General features: G+C 43.8%; 1 protein-coding gene and 1 long non-coding RNA gene across 2 annotated transcripts; one reads left to right on the top strand and one right to left on the bottom strand.

Annotated features, from left to right (window-relative positions):
• Positions 1-584: 584 nt before the first annotated feature.
• On the bottom strand, positions 585-1524 carry LOC141548302 (uncharacterized). The gene is made up of 2 exons (XR_012483889.1): positions 1314-1524; positions 585-874 (listed from the first exon to the last, which is right to left on the bottom strand). It is a non-coding gene; the product is annotated as an uncharacterized LOC141548302 (long non-coding RNA).
• An 11030-nt stretch (positions 1525-12554) lies between these two features.
• On the top strand, positions 12555-13297 carry LOC141549224 (leydig cell tumor 10 kDa protein-like). The gene is made up of 2 exons (XM_074278654.1): positions 12555-12863; positions 13111-13297. The coding sequence occupies exon 1, from the start codon at positions 12583-12585 to the stop codon at positions 12856-12858; it is 276 nt and encodes a 91-aa protein (XP_074134755.1). The 5' UTR covers positions 12555-12582; the 3' UTR covers positions 12859-12863; positions 13111-13297.
• The last annotated feature ends 3420 nt before the right edge of the window (positions 13298-16717 follow it).

The raw sequence follows: 16717 nt of genomic DNA, 5'->3' as shown, positions 1-16717 counted from the left end.
TATATATGAAGAGCACCTGTAGCACCTGCATGAGTACTCTTAGTTGTCAATATATAGAGAACCTGTGGGTACTCATGTGAGTCGACATGGAGAAAGCGTGTGAGTACTCACACGTGCCAACATGGAGAACACGGGAGTGCTCACATATCACTATAGAGAATGTGTGAATACTCATGTATGTTAGCAAAGTGTTACAAAACTTGGTAAAGTTATCAGAGTTCGCTCACTTGCATGTTAGCCCATGTGAGTGCTAATAAATGGGTTCTGTAGAAAGTGTGAGTCTCATACATGTTAATAACAGGGTGTATATATTCATCTCCCAGGAGATCTATCCCATCCTACAGCTGTCCTGTGTGTGCTCACCCTGTTTTGGCATTGGATGCCTGATCTCTCATGTTAGAAAATTAGTAAAATGTTTCTTAGAAAATGTTGGAGGCTCCACTTTTGTTCCCACACTTTGATAAATTACATATATATATATATATATTTATCCTTTAAAATTGCCCGTGCCCTGATTGTTGTGGGTCCTTTCTCCAATCCACAGTTCCCTATCAGCCATGCCGAACACTCTGCAATGGGTCATGTTGTAATGCTTTTATTATAGGCCACATCTGTCTCTGTTATGCTTTTTCTTAGTTTTATAGTAAAGTCAGTCTCTTTCCTAATACAACGGTGTCTACGTATGTAGCCACTGTCTGTTGAGGATGGGATGAAGGTTGCTTCTCTTTCTCGCTTTACTCAAACCGACTATTTGCTTTTCTTCCTGGCCTTAGTATCTTCCTCCTCTGGATAACTACGAGAAGGACATCATGATGGTGATTTCCACGAACTCTGTAGGACTGGGAAGTGCCTCTCTCCTTCTCTGTGGCAGAACCTGAGAAATCCACCCAGAGAGGAAAAGAGAGGGTACAAGAGCTGCTCTTGATCACTGCTGAGGTCTCCTTTATCAAAACCCATCCTACCCAACATGGAAGCCCATTCAGACTGCACCCCGACGTCCACACAGTCCCCTCCAATGTTAATAACCGGTCCCCCAACATAGACCCAAGAAATCCACACTAGTCCAATGCTTTCCCTTGGAGCAGCCCCATCCAGTAAGTTCTGCCCTTAGTCTAACCCAGAAGCACCCATAAAACTCCTTGTTTTTGCATGGCCTGTTTGCTGCACCAGAGCCGCTCTCCCGGCCCCCGTTCCCGCTCCCCCTTCCCACCTTCCCACCTTCCAGGGACTGGCAGACCTCAGAGCAGGTGGGGGGGAGGCGGTGTGTGGAGGGACAAGCTGCCCTAAGGAGCAGTTGGGGCCTGTTTCCTCACCTCCTGCACTGGCACTGGGGTGTTGGGGCGGATGTTTCTTCTCTGCCTGCGGCGTTTGCCCCGACGTTTACGCTTCCGTTGGATGTTGGGCAGGTTTGCTGGCATCTTCGATTCCACAGATTTCCACTACCAGCACCCAAGGTCCTTAGCGAGCCCCCAGCCAAGGAGAACTGAGTCTGGGCAAAGCGGACCTCGCGGTGTCATCCATCTCGCTGTGACGTCGACAGCCCCCTTTGTGAGGCAGTAGCTGCCCACGTGGGAGCCCTGCGTCCCCTTCACCGACCCTGACGCCTGGCTCCCGGTGCCCCACTTACCTTAGGGCCCTCCAAGTTCCACTGCCTCTCTCCTTTCTCCCCACCCCAGCCCTCATTTTTGGGGCCCCCCACAAAGCTCCCAGACGGCCACAGAACAATCCGCATTGCCGGCCCGCCCACCTGAACTGCTCTCAGTGCCCTGCCTCCAACACTTACTAGCCGGGACTCTGGCCAAGTGACTTTCCTCTGTTTCCCCCTGTAAAACTGGCAAACCCTCCCGTATCTTTGCCTAGAAAACCCCAAATGAAGACTTGGACATGACTGGAGAAGTACTCAACCCATTTCTGGAGTTTCTCCTTTATCCGGGAGTCTTCATATCATCTCTGCAGGCTTAAATGGGTGTGACCCTCTCCCTGTGACAGAGGAAGAAGATGAAGATGCAGAGAATCTGACTATTCACATGTATAAACTGGTAGAGAAGAGGGAGTCCTCACAGATATAGAACCATGGGAGGACTCCTTTATGGAATATAGCCCCAGATGTGCCCAGTAGAAGCGGACATGGAGATGTGTGAGTAATTATACAGAACAATGAGAGACACAGAACACATACATGAGCACATTCTCTCTCTATAATTCCTCACCTATCTGAACAGAGAATGAAGGAGGACTTATATAGAAGGGATACATGAGAACTCCTATAGGAATGGAGAAAGAGGAATAGAGAGAGAGGGAGATGGAGAGACAGAATATCTGTACAAATATATATGACTCTAGAGGATATGTAAGTGTTCCCCAGATCACCATTCAGAGAGAATACCCGAGTACTCATCCACATGAAGATATGTCCCAAATCTTCACCCGCTTTTTGCATGAGATTTGACAAATGAGTTTAGAGCCAGAACTTGCTTTTTCCACAGCTACCAGATCCCTCCCCTTAGAAAGTAAGTGAAATGTGGGGGAAAGTCTTTGGTGCAGCCTTTCCTCACCTTACCATTACAAATGATTTCTCTCAGTTAAAGTTCTCTATGATTGCATTAGAATAGTGTGTGTGTGTGTGTGTGTGTGTGTGTGTGTGTGTGTGTGTGTGTATGTGTGTGTGTGTGTGTGTGTGTTGTGCACCCACTTTTGCTTCGATGCACATTCCCCTTCAAAACATGAGTAACAGACGGTAATGAGTGAGGGTGGACAAGTTTTTCTGTCGAGCCCCATTTCTTTTTGTTCTGCCTTCTTTTCTCTAACCAGTGACTCATTTGGCTGAAGGAATCACAGCTCCCCTGGTGACAGGGCTGTCCCACGTTTGTGGCCCCATGTAATTGGATTTGGTTTCTCCCTCATCTTCCTCTTCAGACTGCAGCCAGGAGCTGCTCTTAGTGATGCCTTTGGGGCGGATCCCCACACACTGGGGAAGACGCCTTCTCCTGCATGGCAGAACCCGATAGATACATCCAGGCTAGGAAAGGAAAGGGCCCGCAAGCTTTGCTGAAGGTGTCCTGCAGACTCCTTTCTTCATCCTGACTCCTGCACCTTTCTTAGCTCAAGTTCCTCTGCCTACAATTTATCCCTTTACTATGTGGTCAGTTTCCACCTCTTTGCCATCCTTGAAAGGCCAAACCCAGGAAGCCGTTCCCGGTCTCCCTGTCGCCAGGGCCTCCCTCCCTTACCCAGTTCTTCCTCTGCTCTGTCTCGTTCACCATATCAAGTCACTCCTTTCCCCCATTAGACTGTGTCCGAGGGAGGGAAACAGGGATCTTGCCTAGACTTTCACTGCCAAGTTCCAGAAATGCATTCCAATAGGAGTGTGTGTGCAGCCAGTGAAGATCCTCCCCTCCCCCTTATTTCCTAAAGGGTAGAAACCCATTCAGAGAAGACATGGGATTTGCTCTGACTTTTCCTTAGACCTCTAATCTGCCTAAATCTCAGGTTAGGCAGTAATCTGCTTCTGGTGAGCCTACCTAGAGGCCTTTGTTCCATGAAGCTTGGTTGTCAGAGGTAGGAGAGGCCAATTTGAGAGCAAAGTACCCTGGCAAGCAAGAGAGACCTGGGTGCCAGGCCTGGGTCTGCCCCTTCCCAACTGGGTGACCTTGGCCTCATCCCCGTCCCCCTATTGATCTTAGTTACCTTTGAAGAAAGACAGAAAGAATGGCCACAGTTTGAATTCTGAACACTCTACAGGGTCCGTTGTCCCTGGGAAACTTTTTAGAGATAGGAGGCTCTAAGTGCTTGAATTTGATTTTTCAATTCAAAAACAATGGAAAAGGGCTTCCTCTGTGCCAGGCATTGTCCTCAGGATAGAGGCACCGAGATAGAAAGCTGGTTCTGTGCTCTGGGGGTTCTGGTTCCCCAGAGAACATTGACTGTAACCTGGGTAGATAGACAGTAGTGCTAACAATTTACATTCACTTCCCAGTGTTCCTTCTCTGTGTGAAGTTGTTTCTATCCATCATTGATCAACTGGAAGTGAGTTGGATCTTCTTTATGTTGAAGATATCCACTTCCATCAGGATACATCTTCATACCACATTGAAGTGTACAGCGATCTTCTGGTTCTATTCATTTCACTCAGCATCAATTGATGTAAGTCTCTCCAAGCCTTTCTGTATTCCTCCTGCTGGTCATTTCTTACAGAGCAATAATATTCCATAACCTTCATATACCATAGTTGACCCAACCATTCTCCAATTGATGGACATCCATTCATCTTCCGGTTTCTAGCCACTACGAAAAGAGCTGCCACAAACATTTTGGCACATACAAGTCCCCTTCCGCTCTTTACTGTTTCTTTGGGATATAAGCCCAATAGCAGCACTTCTGGATCAAAGGGTATACACAGTTTGATAACTTTTTGGGCATAGTTCCAGATTCCTCTCCAGAATGGCTGGATTCTTTCACAACTCCACCAACAATGTATTAGTGTCCCAGTTTTCCTACAGCCCCTCCAGCATTCATCTTTATTTGTTCCTGTCATCTTAGCCAATCTGACAGGTGTGTAGTGGTATCTCAGAGTGGTCTTAATTTGCATTTCTCTAATCAGTAGTGATTTGGAACACTCTTTCATATGAGTGGATATATTTTCAATTTCATCATCTGAGAATTGTCCGTTCATATCCTTTGACCATTTATCAATTGGAGAATGGTTTGATTTCTTATAAATTAGGATCAATTCTCTATATATTTTGGAAATGAGACATTTATCAGAACCATTAACTTTAAAAATATTTTCCCAATTTGTTACTTCCCTTCTAATCTTGTTTGCATTAGTATTGTTTGTACAGAAACTTTTTACTTTGATGTAATTAAAATCTTCTATTTTGTGATCAATAATGATCTCTAGTGCTCCTCTGGTCATAAATTCCTTCCTCCTCCACAGGTCTGAGAGGTAGACTATTTTCTGTTTCTCTAATCTATTTATTATCTCATTCTTTATGACTCAGTCATGGACCCATTTTGATCTGATCTTGGTATATGGTGTTAAGTGTGGATCCATATCTAATTTCTGCCAAACTAATTTCCAGTTTTCCCAACAGTTTTTTTCCAAATAATGAATTTTTATCCCTAATGTTGGTATATTTGGGTTTGTCAAAGAATAGATTGCTATAGATGTACCCTTTTTTGTCCTTTGTATCTCATCTGTTCCACTGATCTACCATTCTATTTCTTAACTAATAACAAATGGTTTGGGTGACTGCTGCTATATAATATAGCTTTAGATCAGGTACACTTAGATCACCTTCATCTGACTTTTTTTTCATTAGTTCCCTTGCAATTCTCGACCTTTTATTCTTCCATATGAATTTTGTTGTTATATTTTCTAGGTCATTAAAATAGTTTCTTGGGAGTTTGATTGCTATAGCACTAAAAAAATAGATTAGTTTGGGGAGTATTGTCATCTTTATTATATTCACTCGGCCTATCCAAGAGCACTGAATGTCTTTCCAATTATTTAAATCTTTTTTTTGTGGCAAGTGTTTTGTAATTTTTCTCATATAATTCCTAACTTTTCTTTGGTAGATGGATTCCCAAATACTTTATACTCTCAACATTTGTTTGGAATGGAATTTCTCTTTGTATCTCTTGCTGTTGCATTTTGCTGGTGATATATAAAAATGCTGAGGATTTACGTGGATTTATTTTGTATCCTGAAAATCTACTAAAATTCTGAATTATTTCTAATAGCTTTTTAGCAGAGTCTTTGGGGTTCTCTAAGTATACCATCATGTCATCTGCAAAGAGTGATAGTTTGATTTCCTCATTTCCTACTCTAATTCCTTGAATCTCGTTCTCGGCTCTTATTGCTGAGGCTAGCGTTTCTAGTACTATATTGAATAGTAATGGTGATAGTGGGAAACGTTGTTTCACTCTTGATCTTACTGGGAAAGGTCCAAGTTTATCTCCATTGCATATTATGCTTACTGATGGTCATAAATATATGCTCCTGATTATTGTAAGAAACAGTCCATTTATTCCTATACTCTCAAGCCTTTTTAGTAGGAATGGATATTGGATTTTATCAAATGCTTTTTCTGCATCTATTGAGATGATCATATGGTGTTTATTAATTTGATTATTAATATAGTCATTTATACTAATAGTTTTTCTAATATTAAACCAGCCTTGAATTCCTGGTATAAATACTACTTGATCATAATGTATTATCCTGAGGAAGATTTTCTGAAGTCTTTTTGTTAATATCTTATTTCAAGATTTTAGCATCAATATTCATTAAGGAGATTGGTCTATAATTTTCTTTCTCAGTTTCTAATCTACTTGGTTTAGGTATCAGTACCATGTCTGTGTCATAAAAGAAGTTTGGTAGGACTCCTTCATCCCCTATTTTTTCAAATAGTTTATATAGCATTGGGGCTAATTGTTCTTTAAATGTTTGGTAGAATTCACATGTAAATCCATCTTGTCCTGGGGATTTTTTCTAGGGGAGTTGATTAATAGCTTGTTCTATTTCTTTTTCTGAAAGGGGACTATTTGAGCAATTTATCTCTTCCTCTGTTAATCTAGGAAGCCTGTATTTCTGGAGGTAGTCCTCTATTTCACTTAAGTTATCAAATTTATTGGCATAAAGCTGGGCAAAGTAACTCCTTATTATTTCTCTAATTTCCTGCAGAGGGGAGCAGAGCAGCTGTGGATGCCATGAATGCCTTCTCAAGTGACAGGCACACTTTTTCAGACTTTTTATTTATTCTATTTTTATTTATTTTATTTATTCACAGGATAACCTTTTATTTATTCACAGGATCACCTTTCAGATGTTTTGACTCATTTGGCATCTACATGGACAGAAACCAAAGAAAAATCGCCATGGACATGATCCTCCAGGTAGCCCATTCTCAACCACACCACCAGTTCCCCTTATTCATTCCTCAACACATGTGCTCTCTTCCTCCAAGTTCACTTGAGGTATCTGTGCCTCCCCAAAAAGTCAGTTCAGAAGAAGGAAGTCAATAAATCTTTAATTGTCATTGTGTTTTCTGTTCATTGTATGTTTGCTTGTTTGTTTTTCTCAAAGTATCAAGGTGGTAATTTGACAAATGTTCCTACTTCAAAAAATATTATCAGGAAGGATGAGTCAAGACAGAAGGGTAGCAGCAGGAACTTAAACATGTTACCCCCCCACCAAGCATTTTCCATAAAGGTTTACAAACTACCTCCGCACCAAATTCTGATCAGGAAATTCCAAGGAAAAGTCCCCAGCTCCTGGCAGATGAGGGAGAAACATACAGAACTGTGGACACTGATGATGATATCAGATTGCTTGCTTTCTTGGGGAAGAGTTGTGGGGGTGAACCATTTGGCACACAAAGTTTTGCAAAAATGAATAGTGAAAAGTAAATATTGCAGAAAAGAAAATACTATTGAAAAATAAAACAACTGAGTGTACCACCTAAAAAGGAATATAAGGTTATGTCAAGCTATGTTTTGATGAAAACAGCTTTCTCTGAAATGCAAATTAAGATAACTCTGAGGGCACACTACACCCCTCTCAGTTTTGCAAATATCACAGGAAAAGTTAATGACTAGTGTTGGAGGGCATTTAGGAATCCTGGGACATTAATAGATTGTTGATGGAGTTGTAGACCATTTCAACCCTTCTGGAGAGTAATTTGGAACTATGCCCAAAGGACTATCAAACAGTGTATACCATTTGATCCAGCAGAGTTTCTAATGGGCCTGTATCTCAAATAGACCATAAAGGAGAAAGAGACCCACACATGCAAACATGTTCGAGGCGGCCCTTTTGGTTGTGGCAAGCAACTGAGAACTGAATGAATACCCATCAGTTGGAGAATGACTTAATAAATTACGATATTTGAATGTTATGGAATGCTATTGTTCCATGACTTTCGATTCTGCAGGATGTTGTCAGAGAGGCCCGGAGAAAGTAAAATGAACTGATGCTGGGTGATATGAGCAGAACCAGAAGATCACTGGACAATGCAACAACAAGAGTATACAATGATCGATTGGGATGGACATTGGCTCTTCTGACTGAGATTATTCAGGAAAGTTCCAATGATCTGGTGATGAAGACAGCCATCTGCAACCAGAGTGAAGACTATGGGAACCAAGTTGGACGACAACATAGTATTTTCACTTATTTGTTCTTGTTATCTTGCATTTTGTTTTCTTTTCTCATTTTTTTCCTTTTTGATCTGATCGTTCATGATAATTCATTGCAGCATGATAATAATAGAAAAATGGATTGAAGAATTGCACATGCTTAACATATATTGAATTACTTGCCATTTGTAGAGAGGGTGGGGGAAGGGAGGCAAAGAATTGGAACACAAGGTTTCCATGCTTGAACATTGAAAATTATCTCTGTATAGATTTTGAAAATAAAAAGCTTTTAAAAAAAAGCTTTCCCTGAAAATGAACCATCCAGGTTAAAAAAAAGAGTGCCTCCCATGATTGGATGACCAACCTCAAGGCTCAGTGGTTCTTGATTAAGATGCTGCTGTCTTTCAGGGAATGTTGTTTAGCTTAGGACCCAACTTTTAGCAAGGACTGAACTAAATGGATCCTTGATTACTTTTTTTGCCTTGGCTCTGCACTGAGAAGGTGGACATAGTTTTTAGAATGAGAGTTCTAAGGTCCTTAAGTTTCTTTACAATTCAGTAAGATGCACCTATGATGCATCAGGTATGGGACTGGAATGGGAATGCAGAGATCCAAACCAGTCCTGCTTCTCTAGGGGAGAAATTCCCAGTGTCCCAAGATCAAGTTCCCTTGCTTCTTACCAAAGCTGACCCCTCCGCCTGTTCAAAACATCTCATTCCACAGCATCTCCTCCAACAGAAGCAATCCTCCTCTGGCATCTTCCCTCTTTCATTCACTTTGGACCTCTCCCTCTCTCCTGACATTCCCTTCTGCCTAGAAGTATGAGTGTACCTTTTCTCCTTCCAGGAAAGCTCCTCCTTTGATCCTTCTATCACCACTAAATAGCAATTGGCTTCTGAATACATTTCTCCCCCTTCTCCTACCCAAGAACTCATCCTACAAAAGAGAGATTTTCAAAGGTCAAAAACTCTGAAGCAAAACAACTGAGTTCATTCCTTCATTTTGCACAGTTATTGAATGTGTAATATTAACAATTTGCTACTAAATCTCAATAGTGACTGATAATGCGGATGCCCTTGGAGTATTGTTGAGTTGCATTACAAATAGGGGGAAAATATTTATGTATACCCCACGTTCCTAAACCATAGGGACAACTTTCAGTCCTTAAACCTGTAAGAGTTTAAAGTTTGGGGCTGTATACAAAAGATTCGCTGTTACACTTGGTGGTCACAATGAATCGGGAACAAAATAGAAGCCTGTGGATTGCAGAAATAAATGATTCAATTTTCATGAGGGAGAGAAAAGCATGTATTAAGTCTCATCTGTGTCCTGGCACACAGAAGGTGCTTAAGGAGTAAACTGTCATTCAATACTACAAAGCAGGCTCTGTGCAGAGGCTCTACAAGAACCATCTCATCTATTACACAAAATGGCACTGCCTTCTGATGCAGGAGTCCCCCCATCTCACAGGGACTGTCTGACCTCTGAGCCCAAGGGGGTGAAAGGACAAAGTCCCTTAGGGACCATTTGGGGGCCAAAGTCCCAAGGCGAGGGCTTATGTTTTTCAGACACTTGTCTCAGGAACCCGAAACTCAGGTGGGCTTGGGCTGGTCCCCTCCCCCCTCTTCCCCCGCTTCTCATCCCTGGGCATCTCTCTGCAGACTTCAGGTTACTCAGGGAACCACCAGGGAAAGCCCACTGATTTTGGAAAAGGGGGATCCCCCCACGCCCTGCTGAGCATCAGTGCCCGGTGACATCAGATCCCACCAGGGAACCAACTTCCTTCGCCACCCTTCCTTCACTGAGCACCTGCAGACATCTCCCTGCAGGCAGCCTCCCTCCTACATAAATCTTGAGCACATTTCTCCTCCCCTCCCTTACTGCCTCCTGCTCATTTTCCTCCTGTCAACCAGCTTCTCCTTCTCACTTACCCCCCCCCACTACTACAGGTGGCCAGAGCTGCCAGTGAGTTTTACTGACGGTTGTCATGGTTTGACCAGGGCAGGGAGAGGGAGGACCCAGGGACCAGGACTTCTGCCCAGTGACCTCCTGCTGCCTGTGCAGATGATCCCCTGTGTAGCCGGCCAGGAGGTAAGAATCCATTCCAGGCCCTGAATCTTACAGTAACTTGGCTCACCCAAACTCCCTTTCCTCATTGAAATAGCAGAGAATGCTTCTTAATATACTCAATTAATAATCTAGCAACGGACCCAAATGCATACACGGCTCTTTGGATTAAAGGCAAACCTTTGAATTTAGGATGGGGAAAACAGCCCTTGATAGAGACTAAAGGCATTTGGGAGAAAGTGACTTGAGACCCTGATGTGTATCTAAACTATGTGCATCTCTGTCTCATTAACCCAGATCCGGTGGTGATCCTTTACATCTCAGTGGATCTTGTTTGTTAGAGAAAAGTATAGGCCCTTCAAAGAGTGCACTTTGAGGTACATATATCTGTCTCTCTGTTCCATAAACTGTGAAAAGTTCTGACTGAATTGTTTTGCCTGGATCCTTCACACCCTCATTCACTTGGGGAGGGGGATTACTACGCTGCTGTCCCTCTCCCCCAACCCTTGGGTTGTGTGCAAGCATTCTCAGCCATGAGGGTTCTCCTAATTCCTCTGTCCATTCATTTTCCTCTTTATTAGCACAGAACGACTCTTTTTTTTCCTATCTATGGCCTTCTATGCACACATGTGCAATATGGTAATATAATCCTGTGTAATCCAAAAAACTCCTAATCTCATTTCTTCATATCTCTATATTTCTCTATAGTTACTCATATATAATTACAATTTCTCCTCTATAAAGTATAACTTCTTCCTAATTTTGCCAATGAATATATAGAGAATGTATGGCAACTCATAGTGTGAAGTGAGAGGAGAGATGCACACATATAGGTATGTCTGAATCTATGTAGTCTAGTTCTCTCTTCATCCCTACATAGATGTCCTCATTCGATCTTTCTAGAAATTCTTTGGCATGATTTATGTCTTCTATTTCCGAATCACCATTAGTAACCATTCTCTCTATTCCTCCATGTAAAAGTTCTCCCATTCACTCTCTCTTCATCTGCAGGAGTACCCGTATTTTCTGTTCATGTGAATATACAGAGGCTTACTTTCTTCCACTGTTTGCACTGATGAAGTTCTCCTATGTTCTGTCCATCCACCTGAAGGTTTTCCACTTCTCTCCTCATCAGAGGACGCAGGAAGATGCTGCCCATGGACACGGAGACTATTTGGTACTCTTGTGTAGTCATGCAGAGAGAGAAGAAGGGGGCCTGTACCTCTGTGGATATCAGCTGAAGGAGTATCATAAATGAGCTACTCCTGTCTTATTCTCGATTGAACATCAGAGATCATCTGCTTCATGCTCCTTACTTGAGGTACAGGAAAACTGATTTCAAAAGGAGGGACATGAACAAGAGCACACAGCCAATGTGGGGCAGATCCAGACCTTGAACTTCCCTCTTACTTGCCAGGTTGCCTGGCTTAGCATCTTGGTCTCTCTCTCCTCCCCACAGCCAAGCTTCATGAGCTGAAGCTCCTTGGGGAGCACTCCCCCAAGCAGGTGGGCAGGTTCCCCATAGAGCTGGGGTTCTGGATGTCTGCAGTTGTTACCGTGATGTTCAGTAAAAATAAACCAAGACTCCCATTCCCCAGCTTAGGGACAAACTGGGACACATACACACTTACCAATCAGAATGTCTTCCCTGAAACATTTTTCCCATTTATGAACATTTCCCTTCAGAGTTGTGACTCTAGTCAAGGTCCCTGTTTCTGCCTCAGAGAATTACCAATACAGTGAAGGCAAAGAGGCCACGGTGGCCAAGCCTCCACTGACGGTGGTAAGCCCTGGAGAAGGAGATATCAAGGACTTCTTGGTGTGGGAGGGCTGAATGAGAGGTGGGCTTTCAGTGAGAGAAAAGAAGGTGTAGATTATTACCAGACGCAGATGGGAACATTCTGCTGTGCAAAGGAACCTGCTTGGGCTGCAGAAGGTGCTCTGGAAGTCAAGGTGGCAAAGGGAGGAGAAATTCCTCCTTGACCAGAGCTCCTGTGAGCTTTCCTTTTCCCCCATGGACAATGCAGTAGATCCCTGACCACCAGGGAAAGAGGGCTTCTTCATCCTGCATCCAGGGAGAACAGAGGGCTTTATTACAATCTGAGGATTTAGAGTAATTACCGATCATGCTGGTTTCTCTGTCCAGAGTTGTGGACTATCAACCATCGTGGGCAGTGAGGATGACTATAAGGGTAGAGTCTATGGGCATGTAGAATGGAGGGCCATAAGAGACTTCAGAGCTTATCTGGCCCATTATCCTCATTTGAGAAAAAAGGAAAACTGAGTTCAAGAAGAGGGCAAAGACATGGCCAATGTCATACAGCTAGTAAAGAGCAGACCCAGGGGGTTCCTTTTCTGCAGTGGAGAGGCGCGGACATGGTTCAAGGGAAGCAGAAGTTTCAGGCCCGGAGGCCGGCCAAGAAAAGAGCAGCTCCTTCCACTTGCCGGGGTCTGAAGAAAGGCGAGCGAGTCATAGCCCCCAAAAAGGCCCGAGCCGTCCACCAGCGGAAACTAAAAAAGGACCTGGAGGGTGGTATCCGAAAGAAAATTGAACACGATGCTGTGATGAAAGCCAACAACAGCTTGCCCAAGAAACTGGCCCTTCTAAAGTCCCCAGACAAGGGGACCAAGAAAAAGGATGGCAAGCACTAACCCAGGCAGGCAACAAGGGAAAAATGGGAGACTCCGTCCCACACCTCACCTGACTGCTTGACCCTGTGCCCTGAAATCTCTTGATCCCCCCGTATGTTTGTGGATACATAAGTGGTGACAGCTGCCTTAGGAAAGAAAAAATAGGCTTCTCCTCAGTCAAGAATAGCCCTGTTATCTCTCCTCCTTTTCACCACAATCACGTAGGCCTCAGTTTGACTAAAATAGCATCTTCTCAAACCTGCAAATTCTCAGAGCCCCTGAAGAAGACAGTGGGACTTCTCAGGAACAGAGGATGCCTTCCTGGCTGGCAGGAGGCTGCTGGGATCTTCAACAGCTCCAGGAGTCACTTCAGCCCAATTTGTCTTCTCATTTCTCCTTCCTTGTACCCGCCCTGAGCCCCACATCCTGTCTAATGTGAAGCAATAAAAAAGAAACAGTTGCTCTCTAAAAAAAAAAAAAAAAAAAAGAGCAGACCCAGGCTGTGAACTGCTTCTCTCTTGACTTCAAGGCTAAGAGGCTTCCAAGATGGCCTCTTCCGCCTCCCATAGCCAAGATTCATGGGCCAAAGATCCCCGGGTCCTTGCTTTCCACAAGTAGGTGGGCAGGTTGAGCTAGGATTCTGGTTATCTGCAGTTATTGCTCTGGAGTTAAGGAAGAAGTAACCCAAGACTTCCATTCCCTAGCTTTGGACCAGTGTGGGAGGCACACTTTTCAGAGTGAGCCTTAGCAAACCTCATGCCTTTCCTCATTTTTCCCATTTGTGAAATAAGGGGATGGCTTACTTTGCTCAGACCTACTTGACCATTTTCCTACAGCTTAGAGGTGATAGTTTAGGCAATGCTCTGCTGTCCGAGAATTCCCATTCTGATGAAGGAAAACGTGGGCCTTTAGAGACCCAGGGAAGAGAAACAGCTTGGTGGAAGTGAACTGCTTGAAAGTTGCGATTTGTGTTTTGGGATAGAAGGGGGAAGTAATCAACACAACAGAGCTAGGCATTTGCATCTATTCACTGGCAACTGTTGGGGCTGCAGAAGGGGATTCGGGAAATCAGGGTGCAACAAGAAGCCTAAACAACCTCTTGACTGGAGCTCATGCACTCTATGCTCACACTTCTTCCAGAAGCAAGTGGGGTTCTTTCCATTAGGGAAAGAGGGCTTCTCCCACAGCCTCATGGACATCTATCACTCAGGTTTGATACCCCAGCGGTGAGAGGGGGTACCTGCAATGCTGGGAAGCATCCCACAGGCCCTTGAGGCGCAGCTCCTCAGCACAGAAACATGTGATCAGGGAGCATAACCCCAGGCCCCAGGCCTCATTCCCACTAGAAGGACACGGGGTCGCTGGGAGACCCCGTCCTCCCCCTCCTGGGCTCTGAGGGGCGACAGGCTCTTGGGATATGCGGGAGCCAGGAGAACTTTGGTTCAAGAAGCAGCTCCAGGAAGAGCCATAGGCTTCATTTTAAGCATTAAAGCATTTTAAGCAGCCCAGAAAGCGAGAGACAGCGAGGCCTTCTCGGCCCGCAGTGCGGGGTACTTTACGCCCATTGTTGGGGGGGATGGTTCTGGCTTTGAGGGCAGGGCCTGCGGGCTCTAGGCTGGGGAGGATGCAGCACTAGCAGAGACCTCGGAGCCGTCTGGCCCAGGCCCTCCTGAGGAAAAGGAAAAGCGGCTTCTAGAGAAGGGCGGGGACATGGTCAGTACCACTTCCCTCTTACCTGCCAGACTAGCTGGCTTCCACCTTGGCCTCCTCCCCCTCCTCCTCCCCCAGTCCAGCTGCAGGGGCTGAAGGCGCTGGGAAGCTTGTCCTCAGAAGGGGAGGAGCAGCATCCTCACAGAGCTGAGCCTTCTGGGCACCTGAAGTTTCCTTAAAAGTAGCCCAAGCTTCCATCCCCAGCCTGGGATGCCCATGTACCACAAGGAGCCTTAGCAACCGCCATGCCTCCTTCCATTTATGACCTAGGGGATGATGCCGGGTTACTTCGCTCACGTGGAACACTTTAGGGGGTTGAAAGGTGTTAGTCTAGGCAAGGTGACCTTCCTACCCTCAAAGCATTCCGAGGCTATTGAGGGGAAAGCTGGACATGCCCACTATGGTCTTGGTGGAAAATTCTTGCCAAAAGCAGCAAGCTTTGGATGAGCAGCTTGGGGTTGCTGCTGGGTTGGGGTTGGCTGAGGGGCAGTTGGGCTTGCAGGTGCAGATGGTCCACAGAAGCAAGTGGGGAATTTTCATCTGTGCAAAGGGACCCATTGGGCTGCAGAAAGAGGCTCTGGGAATCAGAGTGGGAAAGGAAGAACAAATAACCCCGTGACCAGAGCTCATGTGCTCTATTAGGGGTAAATAGATCAAAAAGTAATTGGAAATTAAATAATCTCATCTTAAAGAATGACTGGGTGAAGCAGCAAATTATAGAAACAATAATTTCAGTCAAGATAATGACAACTATGAGACATCATACCAAAATTTATGGGATTCAGCTAAAGTGGTAATAAGGGGAAATTTTATATCTTTAGAGGCTTCCTTGAATAAAATAGAGAAAGAGAAGATCAATAAATTGGGCCTGCAACTTAAAAAGCTAAAAAAAGACAAAATTGAAAACCCCCAATCAAGTACTAAACTTGAAATTTTAAAATTAAAAGGATAAATTGATAAAATTAAAAGTAAAAAAAAAATTTTTTAAGAATTAATAAATACACTGATGAGGGGTGGGGTCCCTGTAAGATTCCTAATTGCCCAAACCATGACTGACCTTGATTCACAAATCCTGGTCAAAGGCACCCTTTGAATATCTGGGCTCAACCCCCAATCTCAGCTCAGCTTCCCCCAGCCCTCACCTGATCTGGGCTAACTGAAAAGCTTGCCAGAACTGGGTACCGCCCATCATCTTCTAGGTTTGAAAGAAACAAGCTGGACCGCCCTCAATGCAGGAGCCCTCCCAGCCAACACATGGTATCCTTCCAGCCATGTAAGGGTTCCTTCCCACAAATGGCCACCTTTGGCCCTGGCGTCTTTCTAACTGAGCTTTACTTCCAAATTCCTACAATAAACCTTTTATTTATCAACCTAAGTTTTCGGGCCTGTAAATTCATTTTACAGGGGACACTGCGCCTCATGGGATTATCTATGTGCAGAGAAATGGGGTTCCCCCTTTCCTTTCCCTCATTAAAACTGAGTTGGTTTTATGAAAAAAGCAATAAAATAGATAAACCTTTGGTAAATCTGATTGGAAAAAGAAAGAGGAAAATCAAATTGTTACTTTTAAAAATGAAAAGTTGGATCTTTCCACCAATGAAGAGGAAATTAGAGAAATAATGAGGAGTGACTTTGCCCAACTTTATGCCAATAAATTTGATAACTTAAGTGAAATGGATGACTGCCTCCAAAAATATAGGCTTCCCAGATTAACAGAGGAGGAAGTAAATTACTTAAATAGTCCCATTTCAGAAAAAGAAATAGAACAAGCTATTAACCAACTCCCCAAGAAAAAATCCCCAGGACCAGAAGGATTTAAATGTGAATTCTACCAAACATTTAAAGAACAATTAGCCCCAATATTATATAAGCTATTTGAAAAAATAGTGAATGTAGGAGTCCTCCCAAATTCATTTTATGACACAGACATGGTATTGAAATCTAAACCAGATGGGTTGAAAACTGAGAAAGAAAACTGTAGACCAATCTCCTTGATGAATATTGATACTAAAATCTTAAATAAGATATTAGCAAAAAGACCCCAGAAAATCATCCCCAGGATAATACACTATGATGAAGTAGGATTTATACCAGGAATGTAAGGCAGGTTTAATATTAGGAAACTTATTAGTATAAATGACCATATTAATAATAAAATTAACAAAAATCA

The sequence above is a fragment of the Sminthopsis crassicaudata genome, chromosome X (assembly GCF_048593235.1).
Source record: "Sminthopsis crassicaudata isolate SCR6 chromosome X, ASM4859323v1, whole genome shotgun sequence".
Lineage (NCBI taxonomy): Eukaryota > Metazoa > Chordata > Mammalia > Dasyuromorphia > Dasyuridae > Sminthopsis > Sminthopsis crassicaudata.
The sequence above is the reverse complement of the archived record's forward strand: the minus strand, read 5'-3'. Positions and strand labels throughout refer to the sequence as shown.